At 49.6% G+C, this 13,737-nt stretch overlaps 1 protein-coding gene across 2 annotated transcripts in view; it reads right to left on the bottom strand.

The window, feature by feature from the left end:
* The window catches only part of dcc (DCC netrin 1 receptor), an 82,390-nt gene that overhangs the window by 32,952 nt on the left and 35,701 nt on the right, over positions 1-13,737 (bottom strand). For both annotated transcript variants that reach the window (XM_055225691.1, XM_055225692.1), the window contains exons 8-12: positions 9,917-10,070; positions 6,777-6,931; positions 6,295-6,443; positions 5,874-6,012; positions 3,889-3,938 (exon numbers count right to left, since the gene is read on the bottom strand). In XM_055225691.1, the coding sequence (XP_055081666.1) occupies positions 3,889-3,938; positions 5,874-6,012; positions 6,295-6,443; positions 6,777-6,931; positions 9,917-10,070 (647 nt within the window). The remainder of the gene's footprint in view (positions 1-3,888; positions 3,939-5,873; positions 6,013-6,294; positions 6,444-6,776; positions 6,932-9,916; positions 10,071-13,737) is intronic.

Here is a 13,737-nt window from a genome sequence, read left to right as displayed (position 1 = left end):
TTCAGTCCTGGTTTAGTCCTGGTTTAGTCCTGGTTTAGTCCTGGTTTAGTCCTGGTTTAGTCCTGGTTCAGTCCTGGTTTAGTCCTGGTTTAGTCCTGGTTCAGTCCTGGTTTAGTCCTGGTTTAGTCCTGGTTCAGTCCTGGTTTAGTCCTGGTTCAGTCCTGGTTTAGTCCTGGTTTAGTCCTGGTTTAGTCCTGGTTTAGTCCTGGTTCAGTCCTGGTTTAGTCCTGGTTTAGTCCTGGTTCAGTCCTGGTTTAGTCCTGGTTTAGTCCTGGTTTAGACCTGGTTTAGTCCTGGTTTAGTCCTGGTTTAGACCTGGTTCAGTCCTGGTTTAGTCCTGGTTTAGTCCTGGTTCAGTCCTGGTTTAGTCCTGGTTTAGTCCTGGTTTAGTCCTGGTTTATGTTTCTGTTTGTTGCTGGTTGTTAAAATGCAAATTAAATCATTAAAATTCAGTGAACGGAAAACACAGCTGCTCCAGACAGAACATATGAACAGGACTGAACCAGGACTAAACCAGGTCTAAACCAGGAGTAAACCAGGTCTAAACCAGGTCTAAACCAGGACTAAACCAGGTCTAGTCTGTCTGGGGGAGATTATTTGTTAGAAACAGCTGATGTGTCTGTTTCCGTGGCGACCGTCGTGAGGAATCCATTAACATTTACACATCTGCTCACCTCCGACAAATACACAACATGAGGGAGGGCATCTGACACACAGGGAGGGCATCTGACACACAGGGAGGGCATCTGACACACAGGGAGGGCATCTGACACACAGGGAGGGCATCTGACACACAGGGGGAGGGCATCTGACACACAGGGAGGGCATCTGACACACAGGGAGGGCATCTGACACACACAGGGAGGGCATCTGACACACAGGGAGGGCATCTGACACACAGGGAGGGCATCTGACACACACAGGGAGGGCATCTGACACACAGGGAGGGCATCTGACACACAGGGAGGGCATCTGACACACACAGGGAGGGCATCTGACACACAGGGAGGGCATCTGACACACAGGGAGGGCATCTGGCACAGAGTGGGCACAGATGGAGCAGGTGAACAAACAGAAGTTTAATCAGGGACTGTTTGAACAAGACCCCCCTCCTCCTCCTCCTCCCTCTCTTTCTCTTTTTCTCTTTCTCCCTCTCTCTCTCCTCCTCTAGCCCCTCCTCCTCCTCCTCCTCCTCTCTCTTTCCCTCTCTCTCCTCCTCTTTCTGTCCTGTGTCCACTGAACCTTTCTCTAAAACTATACATTTAAATTCCCCTCCCTGATCCTCCACCTTCACGTGGTGGAGGTTTGAGCCCGACCTGGAGCTCTGTGGTCGGGGGCTTCATGCCCCTGGGTCACCCCTGACAAACAGGTCGAGGGGGACGGGTCAGACTAAGAGCGGGTCAGGAGGTCTTTATGACAGTAGAAGATCAAGGTCAGATACGTCCAACATGGCCCCGCCCTGCAGTCAGGCCTGGGGCAGGTGTTTGACAGTGAGCTCCTGGTGGTCGGGCCTTTCCCCACGGGGCCTGGGCGAGCTCGAACTGAAAGAGCGACGTGGAGCTGTCCTCCTGGCGACTCATCTGTGGGAGGAGCCATGAGGGGCGGGTGCAGAGAGATCTGGGCGGCAGTCGAAGGCGGGGCCTGGCGACCGGATCTACGGACATGAGACTGACTCTGAGGACATGGAATGTGACGTCTCTGGGGGGAGGAGCCTGATCTTGTGCGGGAGGTTGAGTGTTACAGACTGGGTATAGTCGTCCTCACCTCCACACACAGCCTGGGCTCTGGAGACGACTCCTCCAGAGGGACTGGACTCTCCATTTCTGTGGCCTTGCCGTGGGGAGCGGCGGCGAGACGGTGTGGACTCATTGTCCCACAGCTCAGCCGCCTCGTGTTGGAGTTCACCCCGGTGAACGAGAGGGTCGTGTCCCTGCGCCTTCGGGTCGGGGACAGGTCTCTCACTGTGCAGTGCAGAGTACACGGCCTTCTGGGAGTCTAGGGAGGGACACTAGACAGAGCACTGACCGGGGACTCTGTTGTTCTCCTGGGGGACTTCAACGTCCATGTGGGTAATGACAGTGACACCTGGAGGACGTGATCTGGAAGAACGTCCTCCCTGATCTGAACCTGAGTTTTGTTCTGTTATTGTTCTTCTGTTCTAGTCACAGTTTGTCCAGAACAAACTCCATGTTCCAGCACAAGGTCCATCAGTGCACGAGGCACCAGGACACTCCAGGTCAGAGGTCAATGATCGTGTCATCTGACCTCTGACCCCGTGTCTTGGACACTCGGGTGAAGAGAGGGGCAGAGCTGTAGAGCACCACCTGGTGGTGAGTTGGATCCACTGGAGGAGGAGGAAGGACAGACCTGGCAGACCCAAGCTCATCGTGAGGGTCTGCTGGGAACATCTGGCAGAGCCTCTGTCAGGGGGGTCTTCAACTCACACCTCCAGGAGAACTTCTCCCTGATCCTGGGGGAGGCTGGGGACATGACTCTGAGTGGACCATGTTCTCCACCTCTATTGTCGATGGGGCCGCTCATAGCTGTGACCTCGACTGGGAGAACGTCCTGAGTACCTCGAGTCTCTGGATGTTGTGGGTCTTGGTTGACACGTCTCTGCAACATCATGTGGTGGTCGGGGACAGTGACTCTGGACTGGCAGACCGGGGTGGTCCCTCTGTGTAAGAAGGGGGACTGGGGGGGGGTGTTCCAACTACAGGGGAGTCACACTCCTCAGCCTCAGGTCGACTCCAGGGACTGGAGAGGAGAATCTGTCCGACAGTTGAACCTCAGATTCAGGAGGAGCAGTTTGGTTTTTATCCCAGTCATGGAACACTGGACCAGCTCAGGGGCCAGAGGGGGTCTGGTTCAGGGGCCAGAGGGGGTCTGGTTCAGGGGCCAGAGGGGGTCTGGTTTGTGAACCACAGGATCATCTCTGCTGTTTGCAGATGATGTTTGTCCTGATGCTTCAGGACCTGCAGCTCTGGGGCAGTTTGAGCCGAGTCCAAGGCCATGGTCCTCGACTGGAAAAAGGTGGCGCCCTCTGCAGGTGGAGAGTCTCTGCCTCAAGTGGAGCAGTTCAAGTATCTCCTCTACTTGAGGCAAGGACCTCAGCTGCTCCTCCACGTGGAGAAGACGCCTTGGGATTTAAACCAGAACTAAACCAGAACTGAACCAGCGCTAAACCAGAACTGAACCAGGACTAAACCAGCACTAAACCAGGACTAAACAGGACTTTAAACTCAGACAGTTTTGATTTTCAGATTTGGTCCAATGGAACTGACCTCGTTTTTCTCTGTTTGATTGATGTGAATCTGCTCCCTCCCCCTCCCCCTCTCCCTCTGCTCCCTCCCTCCTCCCTCCCTCTGCTCCCTCCCTCCCTCCTCCCTCCCTCTGCTCCCTCCCTCCTCTCTCCCTCCTCTCTCCCTCTGCTCCCTCCCTCCTCCCTCCTCTCTCCCTCTGCTCCCTCCCTCCTCCCTCCTCTCTCCCTCTGCTCCCTCCCTCCTCCCTCCTCTCTCCCTCTGCTCCCTCCCTCCTCTCTCCCTGTGCTCCCTCCTCCCTCTCTCCTCTCTCCCTCTGCTTCCTCCATCCTCTCTCCTCTCCCTCCTTTCCCTCTGCTCCTTCTCTTCTTTCCTCCCTTCTTCCCTCTCTTCTTCCCTCTCTTCTTCCCTCTCTTCCACCTTTTCCCTGTTCTTTCCTTGCTGCCTTTGAAACTTCCTTAGATGCTTCCTCAGATGTGTCCTTAGATGTGTCCTCAGATGTGTCCTCAGTGGATTCCTCTGTCCTCGGGGGTGTGTTCATAGCCTGTCAGCCCGGAGTGGACTGAGCGCGCTCAGATCTGGACAAAAACTTTATAAAAACGACAGAGACGATGAAAAGTGGACTCACCCGAGACAGGACCACGTCCAGAGTGACGTTCAGAGGAGGAGCACTGGGGACTGGAACACAAGATCAACACAGACCTGGTTCAGTCCTGGTTTAGTACTGGTTTAGTCCTGGTTCAGTCCTGGTTTAGTCCTGGTTTAGTCCTGGTTTAGTCCTGGTTCAGTCCTGGTTCAGTCCTGGTTCAGTCCTGGTTTAGTCCTGGTTTAGTCCTGGTTTAGTCCTGGTTCAGTCCTGGTTTAGTCCTGGTTCAGTCCTGGTTCAGTCCTGGTTTAGTCCTGGTTTAGTCCTGGTTTAGTCCTGGTTCAGTCCTGGTTTAGTCCTGGTTTAGTCCTGGTTCAGTCCTGGTTCAGTCCTGGTTTAGTCCTGGTCTAGTCCTGGTCTAGTCCTGGTTCAGTCCTGGTTTAGTCCTGGTTCAGTCCTGGTTCAGTCCTGGTTTAGTCCTGGTTTAGTCCTGGTTTAGTCCTGGTTTAGTCCTGGTTCAGTCCTGGTTTAGTCCTGGTTTAGTCCTGGTTCAGTCCTGGTTTAGTCCTGGTTCAGTCCTGGTTCAGTCCTGGTTTAGTCCTGGTTTAGTCCTGGTTTAGTCCTGGTTCAGTCCTGGTTTAGTCCTGGTTTAGTCCTGGTTCAGTCCTGGTTCAGTCCTGGTTTAGTCCTGGTTTAGTCCTGGTCTAGTCCTGGTCTAGTCCTGGTTCAGTCCTGGTTTAGTCCTGGTTCAGTCCTGGTTCAGTCCTGGTTTAGTCCTGGTTTAGTCCTGGTTTAGTCCTGGTTCAGTCCTGGTTCAGTCCTGGTTTAGTCCTGGTTCAGTCCTGGTTTAGTCCTGGTTTAGTCCTGGTTTAGTCCTGGTTCAGTCCTGGTTCAGTCCTGGTTTAGTCCTGGTTCAGTCCTGGTTCAGTCCTGGTTTAGTCCTGGTTTAGTCCTGGTTCAGTCCTGGTTCAGTCCTGGTTTAGTCCTGGTTTAGTCCTGGTCTAGTCCTGGTCTAGTCCTGGTTCAGTCCTGGTTTAGTCCTGGTTCAGTCCTGGTTCAGTCCTGGTTTAGTCCTGGTTCAGTCCTGGTTTAGTCCTGGTTTAGTCCTGGTTTAGTCCTGGTTTAGTCCTGGGTTAGTCCTGGTTTAGTCCTGGTTCAGTCCTGGTTCAGTCCTGGTTTAGTCCTGGTTCAGTCCTGGTTTAGTCCTGGTTCAGTCCTGGTTCAGTCCTGGTTTAGTCCTGGTTCAGTCCTGGTTTAGTCCTGGTTTAGTCCTGGTTTAGTCCTGGGTTAGTCCTGGTTTAGTCCTGGTTTAGTCCTGGTTTAGTCCTGGTCCTGGGGGTATTTTAAGTCTGTGGTGTATTAACTGTTTTGTTTTTGTCTCTGAGTCTCTCCTCTCTCTTTGCTCTCTGTGCTAAGCCCCTCCCCCTTCAGAGCACTAATGAAACTCCTGCACATCACACCAGGTTTGTCACGTCATAGTGCACAGTTTGTGTCATGGAGGATTGTCGTGTGGAGCATGGGTGATGTCGGCTTGTGGGCGGAGCCTCGTACAGACTCGTACCGCTAACTGTAAGGAGGGTTTGAAAAGGGCCCAGGAGAGATCTCTAGATTATTCAAACATGGACGACATCTAAACGTCCATTTTGCAGAACCGTGTCTTTGTCAAAGTTTCTCTGTCGTGTCACTAAAACATCTTAAAGATTAATACGGAACATTTGTGCAGTGAGAGACAACAGACCAGTGTTTATGACGGAGCTGCCACAGAGACAGAGACCGGCCAATCAGAGGAGAGCGATTATGACACGGACACAGACCGGCCAATCAGAGGAGAGCGATTATGACACGGACACAGACCGTCCAATCACACGACTAGATTTCTGAGTTTCATGATCTGAGTTTAGGATCAGATTAGGACCTGATTTTAAATTCTCTGACAACACAATGACATATAATTGAAGTAGTAGTCATAGCAGTAGCAGTAATAGCAGTCGTAGTATCAGTAGTAGTAGTATTTGTAGTACTCTCACCGTCGCTGTAGGTCGTCACAGACACTGGGTCTGAGGAGGTCCCAGGTCCAAACCGGTTCAAGGCCTGGACTCGGACTGAGTACTGGCTGAACTTGCGCAGACCCTCCACCTTCCAGCTGGTGGCGCTCACCTCCAGCGTCTGAAGAAACAACAGAGGATCAGTCTGAGCTGCCCACTGACCGAGGGGTTGGGGGTTCGATTCTCAAAGAAGCGGGAGGCGGGGAAAGAGTTCATGTAAAGGAGTGTGGAGTTTAAAAACACAGTGGAGCACTTCCTGTATCACCACCTGATGACATCACAAGGTGGAACAGAGTGTTTGAGGAGGTAATAACATTCAAACGTGGCTTTAAGTTCACATGTGCGTCGGTTTAACATGAGTGTAGCGTGTAGCGTGTAGCGTGTGTGAGGTGGAGGTCCTGACCTGCTCTTTGCCCGTCGCCGCCTCGGTCCAGTGGAGCCGGTACCCGCTCAGAGGCCCGTTGGGGTGAAGGGGCGTGTCCCAGGAGACGAGCACCGCTGTGGGAGAGAGCGGGAGCGCCGACAGGGAGCGGACCCGACTCGGAACCTCCACTGGAACCAGACAGAAGCAGGAACGAGTCACACAAGGTCTCCTGTTAGCGTTAGCAACAGGTTTGATTGACAGTGTTGCTAAGCGACCGCACCGCTGGTTTATCAGGGAGCGGGAAGGGGCGTTACCTTCAACAGCCTCGCTCCCGATTGGCTCTTTGGTTGCTATGATACTCTCCAGATTAGCCGCTATAACTGTTAGCATCGAGAACTCAGAACACGGAAAATATACAGGCTACGGAAAACTCATAGTACTTCAGCGCTCTGACCAGGCCCTTCTCATGGTACTGCAGTAGTAGTAGTAGTAGTAGTAGTATTAGTAGTAGTAGTACTCACAGTCGGGCTGGGTGGTCACTCGCAGTACTGGGGTGCTCTCTCCAGGCCCGTTGTCGTTGTAGGACAGGACTCTGAAGCTGTAGACGTCCTCAGGCTTCAGGTTGGACACGGTCAGCTCCAGAGACTCCGGCTCTGACACGTTCACCGAGCGCTCCCTGAACACACCACGAGGTACTCTGTGAGGTACTCTGTGAGGTACTCTGTGAGACACTCTGTGAGGTACTCTGTGAGGTACTCTGTGAAGTACTCTGTGAGGTACTCTGTGAGGTATTCTGTGAGGTACTCTGTGAGCGTCTCTGTGAGGTACTCTGTGAGGTACTCTTCTTTGTGTAGAGCTTCCTTGTGTCCTGGTCAGAATGTGGTGGTGATGCTAGCGTTAGCATCAGTACAGTTATATGCTAGCGTTAGCATCAGTACAGTTATATGCTAGCGTTAGCATCAGTACAGTTATATGCTAGCATTAGCATCAGTACAGTTATGTGGGGTCAGAGGTCACAGTTCGTGCACACGCTCAGAGTCATGATCCCGACACTGAGAACAAAAAAAACTAAACATAAAAACAGAATGAGGTGAGTCCAAACATTTGACTGAAGTAAAAGTACTGCTGTCTGCAGTAACATGAGGTCATGTGTAGAATTACTATAGTAATTAATAATTTCCATGGCAAAAGACAAAGTTTAAATCTGTCACTGGACAAATCTTTGTAGGACTGAAGACGTTTGTCTTCAGTTCTGGTCAGATTCTGTCTGAAGGAGGCGCTAAAGACACTGAAACTGTAAACAGCTTCTGTCTCCAGTTTCAGTCTTAACGGCCTCTGTTCAGCCTGTGATGACCTCATATTGTTCTCTTTGTTTCCTTTGTTCTCTTTGGGTTTGTGACAGTTACAGATGTGGACAGATTATGTCTCAGGCCTGATTCTCTTTTCTAACAAAAATATTTTCTTTAACTCTTCTCTCAGTTAATCAAACTGTTCCTCACACAGAGTCTGAAAAACTTCAGAGAATCACAGTTTGAGATTCTGGTCTATTTCAAACCCACAAACACTTTAAGACAAAAACTGGTTCATTTAAAGGACAAAACCCCGAGACACAAAGTGATGTGTGTCCTCCATTTAGTGAAGAGTGAGAAACTAAACAGACACCCCAAAAGAGAAAGAACCAACACAGAGAGAACAGCTCAGGACACAGTCTGTCCATCTGCGTCTCACAGACACTGACCACGAAAGAAGAACAGAGAGAGAGACAGAGCAGAGAAAAGAAATGGACTGAGACGAGAGAGAAAGACGAGATTTATGTAGGAAAGAGAATCATTAAACAGGAATGAGGCCTGAGACATGATCTGTCCACATCTATAACTCCCCCCTCAGACCCAAAGAGAACAAAGAGAACAAAGAGAACAATAGAGCCACTTACTACTACACTGGACGACTGAAGGACACAGACATATTAGTACTACAGTTAGAGTATTAGTACTACAGCTGTAGTATTAGTACTATAGTTGTAGTATTAGTACTATAGTTGTAGTATTAGTACTACAGTTGTAGTATTAGTACTATAGTTGTAGTATTAGTACTATAGTTGTAGTATTAGTACTATAGTTGTAGTATTAGTACTATAGTTGTAGTATTAGTACTATAGTTGTAGTATTAGTACTATAGTTGTAGTATTAGTACTATAGTTGTAGTATTAGTACTATAGTTGTAGTATTAGTACTATAGTTGTAGTATTAGTGGTTGAGGAGCAGTAATGACTGGATTATCCCTCAGTGTGAACACGGATTAAACAGATTATCACAGATTAACAGCCTCCTCCTCCTCCATCCCTCGTCTTCATCCCTCTCTCTGTCTCGTCTTTCTCCTCCCTCCTCTCTCTCCTCTCCCTCTTTCTCTCTTTCCCTCTTTCTCTCTTTCTCTCCTCCGTCTTGTCGTTCTCTTCTTGATCTTTTCTTGTTACACATTTGTTCCTGAGGCGTCGGCTCCTTCAGGTCAAAGAGGTCAAAGGTGAAGTGTCAAACGCCCACGCACATGTGTCCCACCCACACACACAGACCAGGACTAAACCAGGACTAGACCAGGTCTAAACCAGGTCTAAACCAGGACTAAACCAGGACTAGACCAGGACTGAACCAGGACTAAACCAGGACTAGACCAGGACTAAACCAGGTCTAAACCAGGACTAAACCAGGACTAAACCAGGACTAAACCAGGACTAAACCAGGACTGAACCAGGACTAAACCAGGACTAGACCAGGACTAAACCAGGACTAGACCAGGACTGAACCAGGACTAAACCAGGACTAGACCAGGACTGAACCAGGACTAAACCAGGACTAGACCAGGACTAAACCAGGTCTAAACCAGGACTAAACCAGGACTAAACCAGGACTAAACCAGGTCTAAACCAGGCCTAAACCAGGACTAAACCAAGACTAAACCAGGTCTAAACCAGGACTAAACCTGGACTAAACCAGGACTAAACCAGGTCTAAACCTGGACTAAACCTGGACTAAACCAGGACTAAACCAGGTCTAAACCTGGACTAAACCTGGACTAAACCAGGACTAAACCAGGTCTAAACCAGGTCTAAACCTGGACTAAACCTGGACTAAACCAGGACTAAACCAGGTCTAAACCTGGACTAAACCTGGACTAAACCAGGGCTAAACCAGGTCTAAACCAGGTCTAAACCTGGACTAAACCTGGACTAAACCTGGACTAAACCAGGTCTAAACCAGATCTAAACCTGGACTAAACCAGGACTAAACCAGGTCTAAACCAGGTCTAAACCAAGACTAAACCAGGTCTAAACCAGGTCTAAACCAGGTCTGAACCAGGTCTAAACCAGGACTAAACCAGGACTAATCCAGGTCTAAACCAGGACTAAACCAGGACTGAACCAGGTCTAATCCAGGTCTAAACCAGGACTAAACCAGGACTGAACCAGGTCTAATCCAGGTCTAAACCAGGACTAAACCAGGACTAAACCAGGTCTAAACCAGGTCTAAACCAGGTCTAAACCAGGACTGAACCAGGTCTAAACCAGGACTAAACAGGACTAAACCAGGTCTAAACCAGGACTAAACCAGGTCTAAACCAGGTCTAAACCAGGTCTAATCCAGGTCTAAACCTGGGCGGGGCTCACCTGTTGGTTCCGTCCTGGGAGTAGAAGACTCCGTAGGTGTGCAGTGCTCCGTTTGGCCTGAGGGGGGCGCTCCAGCCCAGGGAGACGAAGCGTGAGGACACCCGAAGCACCTTTAGGTCCCGAGGAGCCGAGGGGACGCCGGGATTGAGGGCGGCTGAAGAGGAGGAGGAGGAGGAGGAGTCAGTCACAGGAGAGGGAGGGGCCAGAGCGGAGGAGGAGGGGGCAGGGGCAGAGGGGGGCGGGGGCTCTGAGGGGGCGGGGCGTGAGGCGGAGGAAACAGGAAGTGAAGGAGGAGGAAACAGGAAGTGAAGAAGGAAGTGCATCAAAGTAAAAGGACGAGATGAAGGAGAAAAACAACAGGAAACAGGAAGAAGAGAGAAGAGCAGCAGTGAAGCTTCACAATAAAACACAGACTTTATTTTGGCGGGTTTGTGATGGACTCTGCACACCTGGGAGGGCATCAGGTGTAGGAGGACACACCTGGGAGGGCATCAGGTGTAGGAGGAGTGGCAGGTTGACTCTGCTGTCCCGGGGCAGACTGACGGAGGAGAGGCGGCCTCCTCTTTTCACTCACTCACATTCACACACAGGAGGGACGTCTCAAGTGTTTTGCCCAAAGACACAAAGGCAGGACGCAGCAGTGAGAGCCGGACTGAACCACAGACCTTGTCGTTATGTGCCGCCTGCTCTACCGCTGAGCCACAGAGTCACGGTTCAGTTTCATCAGTCGATAAACACGCTTCATCAAACACGCTTCATCAAACACGCTTCATCAAACACGCTTCATCCTCATCATCATAATTAAGATGGACGTTTGTCACGTGCACGCTCCTGATCATGTGAGCGAGGGTGTGCACGTGGACGCAGCTGTGTGTGTGTGCAGAAGTGTGCACGTGAGCAGGAGCGTGCACGTGGGGGCAGCTGGTTGAAACGAGGCCTGAAAATGAGATTCAGACCAAAGACGATAAAGAACGAGCTCATCTACAAAATGTACAGAATGTGAGCAGGGGCGGGGCTTAGAGCGAGGGGCGGGGCTTAGAGCAAGGGAGGAGGGGCGGGGCTTAGAGAGAGGGAGAAGGGGCGGGGCTTAGAGCAAGGGAGGAGGAGGGGCGGGGTTTAGAGCAAGGGTGAGGGGCGGGGCTTAGAGTGAGGGAGGAGAAGGAGGAGGGACAGAATCTGGAGGTATTAGGAACAGTGTGATTGGTCTAACAGGTATCTACACTTTAAACTCCGCCCTTGCAGCCAGGTGTTTGTAGCAGAAACACCAGGCTGTGATCATGACAGCCCTGTGTAATGTCACATAGTACTTGAAATCAGAGAGGCCTCTGGGGGAAGCACACACGTGTTTATACATGTTTGAAAAAAGAAAATACAGAAAACCACGCAGACGTTTGGCTCTCTGAAGTGTTGGAGGTATTAGAAGTTTATAAGATATTTGAAGTATTAGAAGCATTAGAGGTTTTTGAGATATCTGTAGGATACGTTTGGTCTTAGATATTTTGCCGTTAGCTTGAGGAGCAGAAACAGCGGCGCCCCGTGAGACCTTCGGCGTGTTTGACGTCGGCCATCTTGAGTACTTCCTGAGGTTACAGTAAAGTACACGCTTCAGATTTACATAAAAAACAGGTCTGTGGTGTGATTCAAACAGGTTTCCATGACGATATTGAGCAGTGGGAGGTGGGGGCGGGGCGAGAGGAGGGGCGGGGCGGGAGGAGGGGCGGGGCGGGCTGACAGGTGGGGGCGGGGCAAAGTAGCAAAGAAGTTCACCTACACTTTACAAAGACACATTTTCTTTTGCCCGTCACTGTCGAACATGAATCAGACTAAACTTTTCCTGTTTCAGGTTCATTATGATTCACAAAATTATTTCTTTTGCTAAATGTCTGAATAATGAGAGAAGGATTTTTAAAGACAATTTTTCGTGACTTTTTTCAGGAAGAAGACATGACTCCAAAAGAAACATAAAACACACAGAGGACAGTTTGTAACAGGGACAAAGAGCTTCATGTTTGGAGACATGTCCTGTGTCTGAACAAACTGAAACTGAACTGAGCCTCGTTATGTTTGGAGGAAAAAGGCCTGAGAAACACCATCCCACCTGTGAAACACGGGGGTGTCTGCATCATGTCGTGGGGATGTTTTGCTGCAGGAGGGACTGGTGCACTTCACAAAACAGATGCATCAGGAGGAAAGAACATTATGTGGAAAAACTGAAGCAACATCTCAACACATCAGCAGGAAGTTAAAGCAACAAATGGGTTTTCAAATGGACAATGACCTGAAGGATAACAAAGAGGCTTAAGGATGACAAAGAGGCTTAAGGATAACAAAGAGGCTTAAGGATAACAAAGAGGCTTAAGGATAACAAAGAAGCTTAAGGGTAACAAAGAGGCCTAAGGGTAACAAAGAGGCCTAAGGATAACAAAGAGGCTTAAGGATGACAAAGAGGCTTAAGGATAACAAAGAGGCTTAAGGATAACAAAGAAGCTTAAGGGTAACAAAGAGGCCTAAGGGTAACAAAGAGGCCTAAGGATAACAAAGAGGTTTAAGGATAACAAAGAGGCCTAAGGATAACAAAGAGGCTGAAGGATAACAAAGAGGCTTAAGGGTAACAAAGAGGCCTAAGGATAACAAAGAGGCTTAACGATAACAAAGTTGATGTATGTGCAGACCTGAAAAGTCCTGTGCTAATGGGACAAAACTCCTGCAACTATTGTGTCTTTAAAAATCCTTCTCTCATTATTCAGACATTTAGCAAATAGAAATAATTTTGTGAATCATAATGAACCTGAAACAGGAAAAGTTTAGTCTGATTCATGTCACACAGCGAGGAAAAAAAAGTAAATGTTTTATTTTGTTTATGTAAACAGCTGGAACATTATTTAAAGAGCAGGTATTTTCTTTCTATGGGGGATTTACTGCTAAGTTTCATTTTGTTTTTGTCGCTCTGAGTCTCTCTCCTCTCTTTGCTCTCTGTGCTAAGGCTCTCCCCCTTCAGAGCACTATCACAATCAGCTGCATCGCACTAATGAAACTCCTGCACATCACACCAGGTTTGTTACGTCATAGTGCACAGTTTGTATCATGTTTTTGTTTATTTATGGAGGATTGTCGTGTGGAGCGTGGGTGGTGTAGGCCTGTGGGCGGAGCCTCGTACAGATTCGTACAGCTAACGGTAAGGAGGGTTTGCATAAAACCCAGGAGAGATCTCTAGATTACTGAAACATGGACGACATCTAAACCTGTTCATGGTGTTTGGGGAGAGAGCAGAGACAGAATGTTCCAGAAGCAGCTCGTGGTGGAACAGGAGCCGGACGCGTCACTGGGGCCGTTAGCGTTAGCGTTAGAGTTAGCGTTAGAGTTAGAGATAGAGTTAGCGTTAGCGTTAGCCACCAAACACTAGAAACAATGGATTGGTTTTGGCAACAACCACACGCCCAGAGAGGAAGAAAAACAGAAGAGAGAGAAAGAGAGGGATGAAGACGATAAGAGGAGAGAGAGAGACGGAGGAGAGAAGAGAGAAGAGAGAGAGAGGGAGGAAGAGGATAAGAGGAGAGGGAGAGATAGAGTGGTGGAGGGAGAGGAAAAGAGGAGAGAGAGGCTGATAGAGGGAGGAGGGGGAGGAGGAGGGCACAATCAGACCAATCCATTTTCACTTCGCTCAGTTTAAAGCTCAGACTCCAATCGACAAAAACACTCCCTCCCCCACACGCTCCTAGCTCCTATCTCCTATGTCCTACCTCCTATCTTCTACCTCCTATCTCATATCTATGTCCTACCACCTATCTCCTGCGTCCTACCTCCTATCTCCTACCTCCTAC

Source organism: Periophthalmus magnuspinnatus, chromosome 12 (assembly GCF_009829125.3).
Source record: "Periophthalmus magnuspinnatus isolate fPerMag1 chromosome 12, fPerMag1.2.pri, whole genome shotgun sequence".
Taxonomy (NCBI): Eukaryota; Metazoa; Chordata; class Actinopteri; order Gobiiformes; family Gobiidae; genus Periophthalmus; species Periophthalmus magnuspinnatus.
This window is presented reverse-complemented; position numbering and strand designations above follow the sequence as displayed.